At 34.7% G+C, this 18,644-nt stretch overlaps 2 protein-coding genes and 1 long non-coding RNA gene across 9 annotated transcripts in view; 1 reads left to right on the forward strand and 2 right to left on the reverse strand.

Annotated features, from left to right (window-relative positions):
- Positions 1–16,437, forward strand: part of Fxr1 (FMR1 autosomal homolog 1) — a 47,301-nt gene extending 30,864 nt beyond the window's left edge. The window contains exons 10-18 of one of the 6 annotated variants that reach the window (XM_034500744.2): positions 1,958–2,067; positions 3,125–3,211; positions 4,777–4,834; positions 4,922–4,984; positions 8,362–8,565; positions 10,677–10,877; positions 11,524–11,604; positions 14,649–14,740; positions 15,390–16,437. In XM_034500744.2, the coding sequence (XP_034356635.1) occupies positions 1,958–2,067; positions 3,125–3,211; positions 4,777–4,834; positions 4,922–4,984; positions 8,362–8,565; positions 10,677–10,877; positions 11,524–11,604; positions 14,649–14,740; positions 15,390–15,560 (1,067 nt within the window). In that variant the 3' untranslated portion in view covers positions 15,561–16,437. Of the gene's footprint in view, positions 1–1,957; positions 2,068–3,124; positions 3,212–4,776; positions 4,985–8,361; positions 8,566–10,676; positions 10,878–11,523; positions 11,605–14,648; positions 14,741–15,389 lie in introns of all 6 variants that reach the window. The other 5 variants (XM_034500741.2, XM_076932280.1, XM_034500743.2 and 2 more) reach the window with 5 other exon arrangements.
- Dnajc19 (DnaJ heat shock protein family (Hsp40) member C19) overlaps positions 1–18,644 on the reverse strand; it is a 29,047-nt gene that overhangs the window by 1,308 nt on the left and 9,095 nt on the right. The window contains exon 6 of one of the 2 annotated variants that reach the window (XM_076932283.1): positions 7,873–7,894. The exons of the other annotated variant lie outside the window; for it this stretch is intronic. Coding sequence (XP_076788398.1) covers positions 7,890–7,894 — 5 coding nt within the window. The 3' untranslated portion in view covers positions 7,873–7,889. Of the gene's footprint in view, positions 1–7,872; positions 7,895–18,644 lie in introns of those variants that run through there. 2 annotated transcript variants of the gene reach the window in all.
- Positions 4,744–7,811, reverse strand: LOC143441959 (uncharacterized). The gene is made up of 2 exons (XR_013109761.1): positions 7,673–7,811; positions 4,744–4,867 (listed from the first exon to the last, which is right to left on the reverse strand). It is a non-coding gene; the product is annotated as an uncharacterized LOC143441959 (long non-coding RNA).

An 18,644-nucleotide genomic window follows, 5' to 3' on the forward strand; every position in this document is an offset into this window, starting at 1 on the left:
TTAGAGTTTGTAGTATTAATAATGAATAAAACCCCTAGTATTTCAGAAGTAAGGAAATTGGATATATTTGTAGTTCTGGTTCTTTATCTAGTTATCAGTGCAAAGAGGGGAATCCATGATACGTATTTTTTTTTCCACTCTCCTGTCTTTTTTGGCCTTTGTGATTTGAATTGCTTATGTGATCTTTAGAAAGCATGCATTAGCAGGAGCAAGTTCACAGTGCTGAAACTCTGGTGCTTCTGTTGCTTGTCATGTATCATAATACCGTATTTTCCTCAAATATTTCATGGGTTAAACAGTCTTTTGAAAAATATATATTCTTAATCCAAATGAAAGAAAAGGAGAACTGAGGAGTAAGAGGGAATGAGGACCACTTGGTGAGTAAGTTCCAGAGAGGACGGATTGCTTTCTATGTTTGAGGCATTCTAGTATTTGATCATTCCCACCTGTCCAAAATCAAAACAGTATTTCTTGAACACTGATTTGAATGAAAATGGATCAAAACCATTCACTTCTTAGAAGAAGCTGCCTTTAATCACTTCTTTACTTTGTCCCTTCAACATTATACTCAATGCTCAATTTATACTACAGGTCTGCTTCAGTTTGTCAATATGCTCTGGAATTTAAACTGTGGAAATGATCATTTAAAATATTGAAGGTCTCTGGTGGGACTAAGTAAGACTTGAAGGTAGGTCCCCGCCAAGGACCCAGAAGGGTGACGGATGCTCAACTCACCACTGGTATAGTTCCAAGAAGCAAGTGAACAAGATCCTGGGGGAAGGAAGGGCCTTTGTCCCACCAACCTCATTTGTTTTCTGAAAAGACATTTGCTTATTTTTAGCAGGTTGGAGGATGAAGCTGCTGCTTAAGCTTCATTGTGTAATCTGTGAAGGTTGCTTTTGCTGTGTTGCTGCTGCTAGGGCTTCTCTGAGAAGACCCAGTCATGTGAACTCTGATGTCTGTTTTAACCTGTTCAGTTGCTGCTCTTTAAATTGAGGCTTATTGATGGGGAAGGGGTTTGAGATGTGGAGTAAGAGAGTGAAAAGTCCCATCAGAAAGAGGGTATTTATGCTCTACCACTCAGTCACTATTCTATATGTAACGGAAACTGTTCTTTTAAGCACACATGGCAGACTTACTTTATCTCCTTTCAACCAAAATTCTAGCTTTTCTGAAAATGGCTTTAAAAAACTGTGATGTTGATTTGGTTGTTACAAGGCTGCTGCTAATAAGGGATACTGCTGTTACTTATATCCTAAGAGTATATCAGATACTTGAGTTAAACATTGATTCTTTGGGTTAATAATCTTTATAATAGGAAAAGAGCTCCTCCATGTTACCTTTGGAGTTTTTCTTTTAAGTATTGTATATTTAATAACTGCTGTTTGAAAGACTAACAGGTCAAGTATGAAGGTATGAATTTTGTATCATTTTACAGTATGTCATTCCTAGCAAAACACTGAGGCTATACATGCTATATGCACTTATGTAAATCTATGAGGTACTTAAAAAAACTTGTAATATTTTTGCTTACAAGAATATACATATATGGTTGGTTGTGTGTATACATATGAATGAGATGAACGAAATGATGTAGCTAATAGCAATTAAAATTGCTTTCTCTTAAGTTTCATGGGCAGGGGTTTGAAATGGATTTGAGTTTATATTTTAAAGTATTAGAAATGGCTCTAATATTTAAAAATGTTGAGGCATGGGAATTCTCTTGCTTGTGAATTACATTGCTCTTCTGAACTCAGTAGCCTTAAGGCGTATACGCCAGAGAACATTTCGACAAGAGACTACTCCTTTAGCAGTCTTTAGGTGAGGTTATTGAAAGTAAAAAAGAATCATCTTTGCTTAGTGGTTATCATTTGATAGGAAAGTAATAAATAATCTAGGTTGGTATATAAGATGGATAACAAACCAGTTTTAACTTACTTGTTTTCTTTTACTAAAGGAAAGGTAATTGGAAAAAACGGCAAAGTTATTCAAGAAATAGTGGATAAATCTGGTGTGGTTCGAGTAAGAATTGAAGGTGACAATGAAAATAAACTACCTAGAGAAGATGTAAGTGTTTACTGCAATTTATTTGCCTATTTTATGTAAGCTCTATAGTTACTTTCCAATATTGTGGATATTCTTGTTTTTGAAAATTCTATTTCTTTGGACTACTATTTTATATACTTAAAATCTTTCAGGTTTGTGGATTGTGTGGCTTCTTATTTGGTCTGTCAGTACTTAAGCCAGCTCTTACAAAAGTTTCAGTTAAAATTTTTTTTGGGGGGGGGTCCTTTTTTGTGTGTATGAGTATTCTACTTACATGCGCGTGTGTGTATATACATACATATATATATATATACACACACACACACACACACACCCCATGTGCATGTCTTGTGCTTGTGGAGGTCATAAGGCACTGGATCCCCTGGTATTAGAGCTGGGAACCAAAACCAGGTCCTTTGCAAGAAAAAAATGCCCGTAACCACTGAGCTGTCAAGCTTCATCTTAGATATTTTTTACTCTTTGAGTATAATGCTGTAGAATTTGATGTCCAGAAGCAATTCTGGATTGCTCCTTGGGCTTTTTGTAGAATCTAAAAGCATTGAACATTCCTTGATTGGCATGCATTTATTTCATGTTGCTATTCTGTTCTGTCCTTTCTGAAGCTGCTTTCTCTGTCCCTTTAGATACTATTGTTTTATTTTGAACTAATAATTCCCTTGCTTCAGCATTCAAATGCGGAAATTATAGGCATGTGCCACCATACCCTTCTCAAGGTCTTATCTGAGCACTTATGGGGATAACTTGTCTAATATGTGTTTGTTTTTTTCATTTTTTCCTCTTTCTCTTTTCCTTTTATTAATATTTTTAAAGCTGTGCCTACTATGATAATTTTTCTAGTCTGAAAGACCATGGTCAGTTTGAGTTTTTTGTTAAAGTGGTTTGTATTCTTAGGGCATTACATTGATTAAAAACCAGAAAACTAGCACTGAAACGTAGATTTTAGCACAAATAAGGCATTGAAAAAAATCTCTACATTTCAGAGTAATTTCTGTGTGTTAGGTTAAAAACTTTATTATATATTAGTGTGTTAAATGGAGGACATTGTGTTTTCTTACAGGGAATGGTTCCATTTGTATTTGTTGGCACTAAGGAAAGTATTGGAAATGTGCAAGTTCTTCTAGAGTATCACATTGCTTACTTAAAGGTATGCATACAGCTCACTTTGTATTCATGTGTCATCCTTGCTGCATTTTCTGTGTGAATGTTGTGTACTTACTACAAACAAATTATCCACATATTGAATGTTTTTGTTTATTATGGTAATGTTTTAGATAATTAAATATTTTAAATTAAGTTTGTCCCTTTTTTTGTTAAGAACCTAAGAATAAAATGTTCTTTGCCCTTACACTTGCAGTGGAGGGGAGGGTCTGCGTTTTCCCCTAAAAAGACCATTCTTCATGTTTGAAGAGTTCATCATTTACAATAACTGTGTGCTCTATAGGTCCATTTTGTTTCTGTTTTCAAGTTTTAGCCATCTGCACACAAAGTGAAATCGGGCCTCTTTGATAACCCTGGTATTATTTGAGTCACCTGCCTTGCCCCCAATACACTGCGTTCCATCAGTTTTGAGGGAGGGATGAGTTGCTGGAGATGTAAACCAGAGCCAAGTGCATGGTAAACAAAACAGGCATCAGCTTCTGAACTCTGCCCTCAGCCCCCATTTGTTAATTTCTGTTGAAACATAATACACAAGGATTACAGAAAAAGGACTGGCTACCAGTAAGCGTCATGGTTTTTGTTCTTTTTCTCTTCATTGTTTTTTGTTGTTCATGGTAATAATCCTAAACTGCTCTCTACTTGGAGTATATTTTCCTCCTACTGTCTGATATCATTGTTGTTCAAGTATTTTGAAAGCACATTTGATAACACCATTCAATTTCTTTGAATTTTATTGAACCTGGCCTTGTAAGCAAATGCTTTTTTATCTTCTGTAGTCTACCTCCCAGCCATTAGCTCTGCTTAGATTGTTACCTTCACATGTTTCAGGTCTTAAGTTTCTAAATGACCAAGTCACTTGTTCATCTCAGTCATAAATGAAGATGTTGCTAATCTGGTAGTAAAATAAAATACTGTTAATTGAATATTTAACTTCCCATTTAAAGAGACAGCATCTGCTGGCCAGTGAGCTGGCTCCATGCATAAAGTCTTTGCAGCCAAGCATGCATTGCATGTATACATACATACATACATACATACATCTCTCTCTCACATTGCAGGAGAGAATCAACTACTTCATGTTATAGTTAGAGATTCACAAGCACATGTTAGCATATACAAATTTATATGCGCACATACACACAAGCACTCAAAAGTAAAAAAAGGGACAGTATTTGCTAATATTAGATAGCATAAAAGATAAGTTATTATAATAGAACAGTTACCTGAAAGAGAATTGTATATACTGTTTGCTTATAGCAAAAGCTTTCAGTGTTTCTTGGGTTGACTAGCAAATGACCTTGTGAATACAATTCTGCTTTATGAGAAGATGATTTCAAAGATTACAGTTTGTTCCGTGGTGTAGCTTGTACAGTTCTAGCTCTAGGCCAAGACACATCAAACCTGTATATAGGATGTAGGCTGAGGAAGATGCATCAAGCAGATAAAGGTGATTACCCTTGGTCTCACAGGTTTATGAGTACACACACACACACACACACACACACACACACAGACACAGAGAGTAAAAGAGATTCTTTGTTTTGATTGTAGGAAGTGGAACAACTTAGAATGGAACGCCTGCAGATTGATGAACAGCTGCGACAGATTGGTATGGGTTTCAGACCTTCTTCCACCAGAGGGCCTGAAAAAGAGAAAGGATATGCCACTGATGAAAGTACCGTCTCTTCTGTACAAGGTTCTAGGTCTTATAGTGGAAGAGGCAGAGGTCGTCGGGGCCCTAATTACACCTCCGGTTATGGTAAAAAGAACATTGTTTTATTTCTGTAGCACTGTGTGTGTAGTAGTGATTCTAGTTTAGATGCTGCATACATTTTGGGTGAAAGGTAGTTCTGAGCTGTATATCCCCATTGATGTGACATACTAGTGACAGTGAAAGGTGTATAGTTTACAAATAGTTGCCTAACGCATAATATTTAATTATGGTATGGTAGGTTATAATAAGTATGTATAAAGAGTGAGTGGGAGTATGGCTTGTGTTCCAACTAATCTGATTTTATACATTTCCTGTAGAATCCTAGTGTGCTATCTGTAAGATGAGCACAAATGAAAAAATAGACTAGAACAGTGTTGTATATAATAAACCTTCAGCAGCTTTGAAATAGACTTTGCCCATGTGGCTGGTTTGAGTGTTTTAGTGCCTTTTATGCAACTATTTTGTCTAGTAACATTTCTTCAAAATGAAGGCCTTAAAAGATAGTTACCCTTCTGTCATGAACATTTTTATAAGTTATATTTCCACTTTGAAGCTGGGGCCTAGGGTAGAAACATCATTGGATCCTATAGTAGTTAACAATTCTCTAATCATAAATTCTCATTTATTCTTGTTTAGCTTTCGAGTTGTTCCATCTTTCTCCATTTGGACTTGGATATTAGCTGTGACCTGATCTCCTTCCTGCCCATCCCTCTTCATTTGCTTTTTCTGTTCTTTTCCTCTCTTTTCCCTGTGTTCATCTTGTTTTGAGAAAATACTTGTGAACCTAGGCCAAAGTAGGAAGCATTTATAGAAAGTAGAGGTGAATTCAGATTTGTACCATGCAGGTTCAGATCCAGACTTTTTATTTAACTAAGGAATCTACTAATGTAGTACACCTGTACTGTCTTTTATTTGTTGTACAGGTGGAAGGCTAAGTATATCTTCTCTTTAGTGCTACAACTTTATGTTCAAGTATTTCATTTTCTTGGTGTATTTTTGTTTTCATAAACATGGTATTTAAGTTTGCAAATAAAATTCCAATATACAGTGTTCAATGTGTAAAAGATGAAGAATTGTAAGCTAATGTTATATTACCAACATTGTATTTAATACCAGTAATTAAATAAAACCTGAGTATATTTGTGTTTTTTTTTTAAATTCTAAATTAATAATCAGATGGCTTTTGTATAGCAGGAGTGAAAAGCCATTGAACAGATTGATTAGTGTCTGAGGCCTCTGCTTATTGATGAGGGAGGAACTCTGGTAAGGTAGCTGAGGAATAGATAATAAATATATGGAAAAAACTGCAAAGGTAATCATCTGGATTAGAAGATGCTACAGATCCTTCAGTAGATGGCAGACGTCGGTTTGTAGAACTAGAAACAAAGTTTTGAAGTAACTTGAGAAAGGATCGTTTGAATGTAATGACAGCTGTTCTTGAGCACTTTTCAAAAGGACTAGGCAGTAATAACATTTTATAAGAAATGGATACTAGTAGAACATTTCTAAAGTTGTGCTAAATTTAGTTTGACTCTTAGAAGTTTATCACATTTTGGTTATAATAAAGCATTTTTTAATGTATATTTTTATCACATGGCCATTTAAAATGGTGGGAAGCATCTTGATAAGAGTGATAGAAGTTGTAGAGAAAAGCCTGATTATGGAATTTAGTTAAAAGCAAGTTATGATTGTGAGTGTCATGGCTCATTTTAAAAAGCTTTTCTGGGATTTTTTTTCCCCCTTGTATCCTGCTTGTATGACAAGATTGAGACGTTGAAATGGCTATATTATGTTCAGCAGAGCAGTAATCACTAACCTATAGCAACCTAGAGGCTTTTTTATGACCAGCACAGCTTTATTATTATAAAACTGATCATTGGCTGACTGGACTAACCTTGTACACATCACTTAGACTGCAGGAGTTTTGTTGTTTTGGTTTTTTGGAAGGTTGATAGAACCTGCTTGCTTAACACTTCTAGGCTTATGACTGCCTGCCTCTATTTTTAAAATGCCAGTGATGTCACAGTCCTCATCCTGCTATCTTTATGACATGAAGTCTTAAAGACCCACCTAAATGCTTTAGGGCAATCTCATCTCATGGTAGCCTTATACTTGACTTTTTGTGATCATAAAACATGAATATTAGCCAGTTCATCAACGACCTTTGTGCGTGTCATTAGTCTCACAAAATACTGAATTTAGGTTTAAGTTTAAAGAATACTTTCTTTTATCCCTGGGTAAGATAAAATAGTTTACTAGGCTTATTCACCTTTATACTTTAGCCCAGATTTGTTTCACTATTCCTTAGATAATAGTCTACTTTTTCAACAGTGACAGTGTTAAAGTGTTTTTGTCATTTGAACAAATCATCATTAAATGTGTATTTTATTCTTTTCTATGAGGTCTCTCTCATTCCAACAATTGAGTGAAAACCTAGATTTTTTTTGTTTTGTTTTGTTTCCTAAACTGTCTTTCATCATTTCCTCTGTAATTTGTATTGGTAGAGTCCTTACTTTTTCCCCTGCATCTTATTACTTCTGTTTCAGTGTTTTACTACTACTGTTAAATGCTCCTGTGTTTTAAGTACAGTTGATTTTTAGGTATTTCATGAAATTATATGTGGAAGTTTAGACACTTAAAACTTCAAAGTAATGTTACATAGTCATTTATTAAAAGGAAATTTCTGCACATTATGACACATTTCGGACACTAATAGGATTTAATAAGCTTTACCTTTTAACAGACCATTTCATTGTAGATCTATAGAGGAAAATGTTGAGAAAAGTAACACATGGCAGTAAGAGAAGGAGAGGGATTCTGTTTTCAGTTAAATTGGTGTGAATTTAGAAGTCATCTTCTGCAGGAGATAATTATGTAAATTTCCTTTCAGTAGTCATTGTCTTCCATTCTATTAGGTAGTAGGTATTTTCTCAGAAACATCCTCATTATGCTAATCTGAGGCAATAGGAAAACATTTTATGTATTTTAACTGACAAGTAAACTTTGAACTTTTATGAAAGATTATCCATTACAAGGAGTGTTCTGATTTGAAAGAAACCAAAATGTGTAAGAAAAAATGTTCATGTCAGTAATAATGGAAACACTATTGATTAAAACTTAGCTTTTCTAAATGTCATTAAATTTATTTTTAGGTATTGGCTAACATTGTATTGGTAATTTAAGCTATCAATTTAAAATGGACAGAAACCTGTACATTAACTGCATTTTCATGTATACATTTTTTCTTACTGCTTAGTTGAATCTGATACTTACATTTAAAATAAATTTAAAGTTTACTTTTAATTTTGCTCTATGGATCAATTTCCATGCTTATTTATGCAAATGATGCTTAGCAGAACTTTTTTTTAGCGTTTCTGTTTATGTGCATCTAATTGGCTTATATGTTGTTTTTTTTCCCCAAGGTACAAATTCTGAGCTGTCTAACCCCTCCGAAACAGAATCTGAGCGTAAAGATGAGCTGAGTGATTGGTCATTGGCAGGAGAAGATGACCGAGAGACTCGACATCAGCGAGACAGCAGGAGACGCCCAGGAGGAAGAGGCAGAAGTGTTTCTGGGGGACGAGGTCGTGGTGGACCACGTGGTGGCAAATCCTCCATCAGTTCTGGTAGTCTTTTATATACTATGTCAGCATTCATGCTTTGTATAAGCAATATATTCCTACAAAAGTTATTCCTCTTTCAGGGCCATACATTTTTGGAAGTTTGTGATTCTGCTTACTATCTTAGAGAAAATAGTAGACTGTATAGCAATTAATATAGTAAATGTGTAGAGTAATTCCCAGTGAAGGGTTTTTAAAAAGAGGTCAGAACTTTAGTTGGCTTTGAGAGTAATGTTTATCCCTTTGCCTTTTGAGATCTTTGATAATTAGGTAATACTTTCCTTGTTTCCCCAAAAATTTTTGCTGCACTTTGAGGAAAGAGACAGATGTGGACTCAAGTCTTAAGAAAATCTTATTGAGTAATTGAACCATAAAGAGGAATATAGAGGAGCTGGAAAGGTGGCTCAGCAATTAAGAACCATTACTGCTGCTGTAGAGGGTTAAGCTCCTAGCACCCACCATGGGCTGCTCATAACACTGTAACTCCAGCTCTGGAGGATCTGGTACCCTCTTGTGGCTTCTGTGAGCATCTGTACATATGGGTGTGTGTGGGCATACCATATGTTCATAGATACAGTGTAGAGATGACTAAAGACTTCATATGCTCAAGCATATGTTGGCTGTGATCATTTGATTTTTTTTTTTTTATCATGGAATAGTAATTGGTGACAGAGTTCTCTTTCTGAGTAGAATAGGCAAAAGAAGAGGGTTTCTAGGAATACATGGACTAGATTATATTAAAACATTGTATATTAGCACTATTATTTGTCCTTTAAGAAGGTCATATTTAATATTTATGATTAAATATCTCATTTAAGATTCTATTTTAAATCTTAGTGTAGTCGTGCATATTAAAAATACATGCAAACATACAAAAACTGGAACAAATCAACAAAACGAAGGGAGGTCTTTGGCTCTGATTGGATTGTAATTTTCATTGGGCCCTAAATTTAGTTTTATTTAGGAAATTTTAACTTAGTTTTCTTTTAGGAAAGTAATTTTTCTATTAAAATGCACTGTATACTGTACTATTAAACAGTTATTTTGTAGAATTGCAAAAATAAATGTATTTTGCCTAGTGTTTATGATTAATAGATAAACTTAGTATCTTTTGCTAAGACACTAGCTTGCTTACTTACCAAGGAAAATTTAGGAGTAATCGTGATTAGGTGAATTTCTTCTGTAATTTGAAAGTTGGAAGCAGTAGATGCACATAGGTAAGACGGGTGCTTTTTCTATTCATTTGTATCTTGACAAAGTTCTTCTCTAACCTCACTCCATGGTTTGTTTTTCAAGTTGGATTACAAGTTAGGTGTTTCAGTGTTGTCCTTTCTATAGCCAGTTACAATTTCAGCCTGATCTAGATGCCTGTATAGACTTGTTTTGGTTGCTTCAGTTCATACTTAACTAATGCTTCTTAGGTCTTGGGTGCAGATGATTTCTTTTATTTGGAATAATCTATTATCACAATACCAGCAATCGCCTTAAACTTGTAAGAGGAACAGTAGTTCTCTTACGATCATGACATGATTCTTTCTCTTCGTTTTTATTTTTCTATTCTGAGTAGGATTAACTTAAAGAGTCTGAGTGCCATAATTAGAAGGTAGTGTAATATTTTCTGATATACTCATCCTTCACTATCCATGGGGGCATTGGTCTCAAGAACCCCCACAGATTTTTTTTTTAATTCTTTATGAAAAAATACATTAGTGATTTTTGTACACTGTTGTATATCATTCTAGGTTACCTCTAGATTACCTATATCTAATACTGTGAAAATGTCATGTAAACAGTTTGCATTTATTTGAGGGATAGTAATAGGGAAAAAATAGGACCATACATGTTTTAATATATATCCTTTCCTGTATAGTTTTGATCTCATCTGAAGATGTAAATAGACTTACTATTTTTGTAAACAATTCAAAGGAAACATTAGGAAACTTACGTAAAGCATATTTTTTGTTTTACAAATTTTCATTCTCATTAAAATTTTATTTAATCATTTTTATTGGGGGGTATTGGAGTTACTTACAATTAGTGCATGTAGTTCAGTCAATCAAGCATTCTTAACTGATGTCCTCTTAAATGAATATTTCTTGCCTCTGACATGAATATAGTGCTCAAAGATCCAGACAGCAATCCATACAGCTTACTTGATAATACAGAATCAGATCAGACTGCAGACACTGACGCCAGCGAATCTCACCACAGTACAAACCGTCGTAGGCGGTCTCGTAGACGAAGGACTGATGAAGATGCTGTTCTGATGGATGGGATGACTGAATCTGATACAGCTTCAGTTAATGAAAATGGGCTAGGTATGTAAGCATTTAGGGAAGAGTTGTGTGTATGTGTGTGTGATTGCATTATACTGATAATGGATGAAGCTTTTTTTGTATAAAATTCACAAATGATTTTTTTAGTGTTTGCTTTAAATGAGGGATATAGCTGATTGTTTTGGGCACTTGTTTTCATATTTGTCAGACTATCTGAAGTGGGAGGATTTCTTATAGTGCCCTTTCATACCGTTAAATCAATCTGAGTACTCAGTTGATGTACTGTCTACAAACAAAATTTAACCGTTTTAGTCCCTCCCCTTTTAGTAATTATAGTACATTTTTTGGGGGGCTGCAAAGAACTAGCATGTATTATTAAGGGGCTAAAATGTCATTAACTTTGAGATCCAAGATAATGTTGGGAGAGAAATCTTATATTCCTGAATGATGGTGGTTTCATTTATATGGCAATTTGCTTTATTATGAGTTAAAGCTCTCTTAATTTCCAGAGGGCAGTGCTTTATGCTGCAAAAATGTATATAATTCTTTGTCAATATTGTATGCTTTATCTTTGATGTTTAATTAAAAGTTTCTCTTTCCCTTCCTTAAATGAGGAAAGAAAATTTTTGTTTGTTCTTTTTTGTTTATTTTTTGTCAGAATAGTTGATGGTAAACTTTGCAATTACAGATGATAGTGAAAAAAAACCCCAGCGACGCAATCGTAGCCGCAGGCGTCGTTTCAGGGGTCAGGCAGAAGATAGACAGCCAGGTAACTTGAGTGGGCCTGTTGGTGTCAGGTCACAAGCATGAAAAAAATGTCATGTGTCTGCATTCTAAATATAGTTACATGTTCACATGTGTGTATACATTCAGAATTTGCATTGCATAATTTAACTAATGCTGCTTTAGAAAATGCATTCTTCCTTCACAGTATAAATGTTTAGTATCTAGTCTTAAGTGAACTAATGTTGTGTTTTAATTTCTTACATGGAAATAATTTCAGTACTTTTACTTTGTTCATTTGGCAGATTCTTCAGATTTAAGATGGGGACTGCCATTGCAGGGACTATGGTGTGGATTGTGTTGAGGTTGATTGGCAAAACTAGACAATTTTTTACATGGTGCCTGCTTACTATAGATTGGGCGCCTCATTTGGTGGGAATTACAATACTCAAAATTTTAAAATGCAGAAATGTCTTTCTTTAAAAGAGGATGCATGTTAATGTTTTTGTGTTACTGTAGTGTGGTGCTTTTTTTTTGACACATACTAACCATTCAAATAGTATTTACTTAGTTTCATTCAGTATTTTATGTTGTCACAAGTTTTGGTAACTGGAAATAAATTTGTTTGCTATGTCTATTATTTTGAACACAATTCATTTCCTATGTATAGAGAATCACTGTATATTCACCATGAAGAAATTGTGTATAGTAGAAATAAACCCCTTTCAAACCAACCAATTTTTGCATTATTTCCAAAACATACTCTTTCATGTGTTTCCCCCCACCCCCATCCCAATAATGTACATTGTAAATCTTGAAATGCAGAGGTTGTAGAGACATTTGGGAATCTAGTAAAAGGCATTATTTCCAATTATAAAGAGTTTGTGTTCAAAAGATAGAAAGAAATGTAAAAAGAACTATACATTATAAAAGATAGTGTATAGAAAATTTGTTTTCCCTTTATATTCTTTTTCCTTAATGTTCAAGATGTATTTTAGTTGAAAAGGTCATAGACTTGAAAGTAGCACACCTATGAACATTTTTTGTTCTTTCTTTTGCAAGTTAGAAAATTCAGGCTATCAGTATGGGCTCACTAACTTGGAATGACTTTGAATATAACTTAAGCCAGTGATCATGGTTAAATGTACCGACACAAAAGTATTGAAACAGGGTTTCTTCTAAAAGAGTTAGATGATTTTGAATGGAATTAACTAAAATGACTAATTTGGAGTTTTGGTAATTTTAACAGTGATATGCTGTTGCATACTATAATCTGATTTGCTTTCACTGTTAGGAACCATTGTGTTTTCTCTTTTCAAATTCCTTTATTTCCAAACCCCTTTTCAGAGTTTCTTGTTTCCCAGCAGTAGTCCAGGGAGACAGCTGATAGTTGTTTTTCCTTTGCCTAAACTTTCTAGTTGTTCTTATATCTATGTAAATTTAACTTTTGAGTGGTCTTTCTTCTACTTAGACAATATGTAGATTTTTTTTCCTTGAAATTTAAATTTCTACTGAAATTTAAGGGGCTGTATTGGGGATAAGAACTCTAAAACAAGTTTCTTAACTGGCTCTCTCTTATTTGGGGGCAAAGAACAGAACTAACTTCCACTTGCTAAACTTTGGACTAATAACTACAAAGTTTTTTTTGTTTTTGTTTTTTTTTTCCTGTATAGGAATAGATGAGAGAGCCTAAGAACTGTTTGCACGCATTTGAATTGAGCACTATGCTTGTTTGTGCAGCAGCATCCTGAAGTAGATGCATTTTTCCAGGTGTCAACTGAGGTCTGCACTATGAAAACAATACTCATTGGTGTGTTACCCACACCTGTGGTTACAGTCCTTCTCAGGACAGTTCTGTCACCCTGTAGAGTAGGCAGAATTAGTAGAGTATACTAATCCCCCAGCATAGTACTAAACATGTTTGTAAATTTCTTGGCAGTGATTTAAAATAAGCTATTTAAAGGCTTCATGATAAACATTCCTTATAACTTGGAAGGAAAGCAGCCTTAGATTTCAGATATCGGTAGTTTCTAATAAAGTTTTGATTCAAGATGCTTGGGTTTTAAAGCTCATTAAGCAATGAGTTACTAGGAAGTTCTTGAGTTTTTATGTTAGGACATGCATTATTAAGAGGAATGAATTGTAAAATACAATTCAGCCTTTTAATGTATTAAATTATTTTGTTAGTTGCATGTGGTATGAATCTAATGGACCAGTTCTACCCAGACATAGTGCCTTTAAATAATATAAAGTTCACTTGTTTTTAATTTTAAATTCAGGGCTTTCTTATGCCTAGTCTGAGATAGAAAATAATACAAAGTTACGAATTTTGAGTTTCAAAACCTGAGGCCAGTGTTGTACTAATACACAGAGGCCATTTATTAGAATGATAGATAGGGTTTAGTTTGCTTCCTAATTCATTACTTTATCTCTTGTTTCAGACCTAACAAGATAGTAAAGTTGATAGGACAGCATCTCTATTTATAGTGTTCCTTTCCCACCACATGTTGAGGATTGTGGTTTATTGTCTTAATTTGCCCGTACTTCCTTAAAGTCAGAACATCAGGTAGTTTAAATACTGTCTAGCATGAAATGTTAGGAAAGAAACAGAAAATAACACAAACACCTTGATTGTGCTGTTTTTCCTGGAGCAGAGAGATAACCAAAAACCATAAAGCTTTCTTTCACATTTTTACTCCCCTCACTATGATTGGAATCACCATTGTCCCTGCCCCCTTATTGCAACAGCCTCTGCACCTAGAACAGTGCACTCGCAGGGCTTGTTCGTGGTGGGTTGCTACACCACATTCGTCCCACAACCTTAGATAAACCAGGACATAGCTGGATTCCTGGGAAAAAGGACTTCAGTCTAGATTTCCTCAGGCTCCAGCTGAAAAGGATTTTTCTATTGTCAAATCATAGACACATTTTTTTCAAGCCTTGCTTTTGTTCAGAGGTGGTTACCCAGCGTAAAATTTTGAAATTGGGTGACCCACCACTAGTTTATTTTAATAGTGAAATTATTCTTTATCCATAATAGAATTTAGAAATATTTTTCAACACCTGTAATTTTTTTCTCATCTTTAACAGTCACAGTTGCAGATTATATTTCTAGAGCTGAGTCTCAGAGCAGACAAAGAAACCTCCCAAGGGAAACTTTGGCTAAAAACAAGAAAGAAATGGTAAGGAGAATTTAACCTGTAGGGTTTTTGTTTTGTTTTTTTATTATTTTCATATTGTTTAGATTTATTTAGTTTTTACTTAATTGCTGTATGGTCAGTTGTTTCCCCTAAGAGATAATATTTAAAGAAGATCCTTGCTTCTATCCCAGGCCCCTGATAAATGAAGATATGCATGCTTGAGCCTGAGACATTGTCCAGAGAGATAGCACTTTAGCATTTACTTGATTTGATAATTAGAAGGCTGTATACTTTCTGTCAGTAGTGGGAATAGACCTTTTAAGTTTCATTTGTATTAAGTGTTTTCAGTGATACATGAACTTCAGAAAGGTGAGTAAAATGGCTGATTGTTGTTCTGCTTGCTGCATTGACTCTTTTACACCATTTATATGGTGAGCTTCCCAGTGGTCATAATACTAGTACAGGTTTCATTGAACAGTGCAGGTGGTTTCTGTGATGTGGGTACTCATAGGTACTAGAAATAATATAGTTTTAAAACCCTGAAGAGCCTTGGTACTTGTCTTAAACGTAAAATACTTCTTTATGGCATATGAAAGTTATCCTATTTTTAAAGCTAATGTTCATAGTTATTTTCCTCCGCAGCTATAGATTTCTTTATAAAGATGTTGAAAAAGTTGTCTCCCTTTGACAGGCAAAAGATGTGATTGAAGAGCATGGTCCTTCAGAAAAGGCAATAAATGGTCCAACTAGCGCTTCTGGCGATGAAATTCCTAAGCTACCGCGTACTCCAGGAGAAGAAAAGACTAAGACCTTAAAAGAAGAGAGCACTCAAGAAGCAGCAGTCCTGAATGGTGTTTCATAACTGAAGGAAGTTCCTAGTTTACAGTTCTTTTACATTACAGTTACAATAGTGCTTGTACAAGCTTGCCAAAGATAGAATACGGATCGCCAGTCTTACATCGCACTTTCAGTTCCTCCATTTGGAATTCAGAAAGGGGAGGGATCCTGAAGAAATCATATGTTAAACATACTTTGACACCTACTGTGTTAAAAATATATCATCAGATGTGCCTTGAGAATAGTATATGTAACATTAAAAAAAGTTGCTGGCTATAGGAAATGTTATTTTGTTTTCAAAATATGGCAGAGATGGGGGGAGGTGGGTGGGGTGGGGTCCCTAACATAATATTCTTTATGAAAGCATTAGCTGCTTTTGTTACATTTTTAATAATATGCAACCACTTCTTCACCTGAGGAAAACTAGAATGAAGCAGTCTAAAATATTTTGCACTGAATTGTAATTTCTTCATTAGTTTAGTCTGGAAACTGGTCTGTTTAATGTGTTTTTTAAATGCTGTTTGTAGAGGCAATTCTGCAGACCACTGGAAATACATGTTAACTCATCTGCAGGGATACTGGGTGATATTGGCAGTGACTGTTCTACATTGAGGCTTTGTTTGGTTTATTTATTAAAGTGTACAGTATTTAAAAATCAAACATAGCTTTAGTTGAAACACTAAGCTGATTAGTCATGTCCATTCAGACATAGCCTGAACTACTGAAAAGATCAATTTCCAGAAGGTTTATTCTGTATAAACTACATGTTTAGTCTTCAGTAGAGTATCTTTCACATTTTCTTTCTACCCTTTTTTTTTCTCCCCCCTCCCCTTTTTGATTTTGGTTGTTTGATGTGCAATATGTTTTTGTATGCAGGTAGTAAAATAAACTTTGATCTTCCATTTGCTGATTTTTAACTTTCTACTTTTTATGCTAATTGTTTCAAAGTAATAGGAGTACTTACAGGCCTAGAATAGATAGCATTCTTCGATTGCTTTTCAGAAGCATTTATTTTGTTTCTCAGATCTAGTGTTAAAATCTAACCATTTAATCATTTGTAATGAACCCTCCAAAGTCTTAACACTTAAAATTTTGGCTAGTAAATGATTTAGGAAATGTATAATGTCTTTGCCATTAGAGAAACATCTTTGTATTAAATTCTAATGAAAGGCAATTTGTGGAAGATATGGGAGGTAGAAGATAAGCTTTTCACTTTTGCCTTTAGTTCTTTATTAAAAACTATTTTTAAAGTATGGTAAGCAGTTTTTAATAGGCCAATAATGTCCTTTTTGAGTGATAAATGATTTTGAAGGTTTTCGTACCAATGATTGAAAATCAGTAATTAAAAGTTTAAAGAGCTTTCATTCAGAAGACTTAATTTTATGAAGCAATTTTTAGGTAGAAGTTTAATGATAAAATATATACTTCCGTGGTTGTGAATCAAGTATTTATGAACTTAGGGTTTTGATCCCACTGGACATGTGCTTTGTGTCATTTGAAGTTTTTTTTTTTTATGTGCATAATTTATTAATTATGTTCATAAAAATGTTGAACTTGTTTTATAAATGAAGGATTATTCACATATGGTTACAAATGGGCCATTACGTAGCTGTAGCCTGTCCCTTACATTCTCATTGATACTGACATGCACTGACAAGAGATTTAAAACAAAGCTCTATAAAGTTTTGAACAGATAATAGGACTGTGATGTGAGTTATGTATAGTGAAATCTTGCACTATGTATAGAACATGACATACTAGATTAAATAGCCATCACCTCATTTTCAAAATACTGAAAACAAGTTAAATAATTGGCTTTTTATTACTTGGCTCTATGTACATGGGTCACAAATTTAAGTTGGATAAAGAGAATTTTGTGTCTGTTGGGACTTGAAGTGTTTTACCATTAATCTACATCCCTAGCCTACAAAGAATTTTAATTTCCAGGCTGGGAAACATGACACTAAGAAAGTATAATTTTTTTTTATTTTCATCCATGTCAAATTCCCTAAGATATTTTTGTCATAAATATTAAACTATCTTAAAAATTAAGTACAGCTGAAACACTTGAGGAACAGGATTTAGTAATGATTCTTTAAGAACTGAGATTTCATTACCTGAAAATAACCACCCAGTGACTTAACCCAATAGGCTCCAAAGAATTGTAAGGTTTTGGTTTTCTTTTTTCCCCTTCCTTACAGATGGATTGGTCAGAGTTTTATTTAGTGTCAATAAAAAGCAACCTCCCTAGAGGTAACATGTCGATTCAGGTTGGCTTCTGGTGTTTTGGCTGCCATCCTGATTAAATTAGGAGTGAAAATCTTTGCTCTGGCACATATTACACAAAATGTGAAATGAGAAAAGTGTCTTCTGTGAAAGGGTTTGTGCAGCCCAAAGCACTGGAGTATTTGGCCAGTGTGGGTGTCTATATCACCTAAGCGGACTGTGAAGTAGGGATGCAGGTTATGGTCGGGTCGAAAGTGATCTGGTTTCCCTGAAATTTCTTAGGGGGAGCTCCAAGGAGAAATGCAAAAACTAAATTTCTAATGTGGAATTCAGCAGCATGTCAGTCCAGTGGGTTTTAGTAATTTAATTTAGGTGATGCTGAGTCAAAGGCAAGGTTTGTTGCTTAAATGAGTTACTTGTAAAAAGTGCAGATGATGATACTGGACTTTTAAAGCAGCAGAAGTCAAGCACATCAGGCACTGAGTGAGAGGTGAGAAGCACTTGGTGGGTTACTCTGCTGCATCTCTCCATCACCCTTAAGCCAGACAGCTGCTACAACTGACTGATCTGACTTGGGCATTATGTGGCCTGAGGAAAGTATGTAGAAGTTGATATGTCCTCTGCAGACATTCCAGTTTTCTTGTAGCTCAAATAATTAGGATTCCTAGAGACTTAAGTATGTGGTGTGTGTGCTAGGGAAAAGTAAAGAGGAAACTGGCTATGTGTGAAGAAGGCACGGGTGTTGTCAGTAAAGGAGAATTACATTTTGTACTTGGAGCTTTGTAGAATTTGAAAAGGATAGGATGTTTATTTTAAAATCTCATCCAGTCTTAATGTGCTTTTTTTATGGCTTGGAGTCCCCCATACCAATTTCATTACCTCC

The sequence above is a fragment of the Arvicanthis niloticus genome, chromosome 4 (genome assembly GCF_011762505.2).
Source record: "Arvicanthis niloticus isolate mArvNil1 chromosome 4, mArvNil1.pat.X, whole genome shotgun sequence".
Classification (NCBI taxonomy): Eukaryota; Metazoa; Chordata; class Mammalia; order Rodentia; family Muridae; genus Arvicanthis; species Arvicanthis niloticus.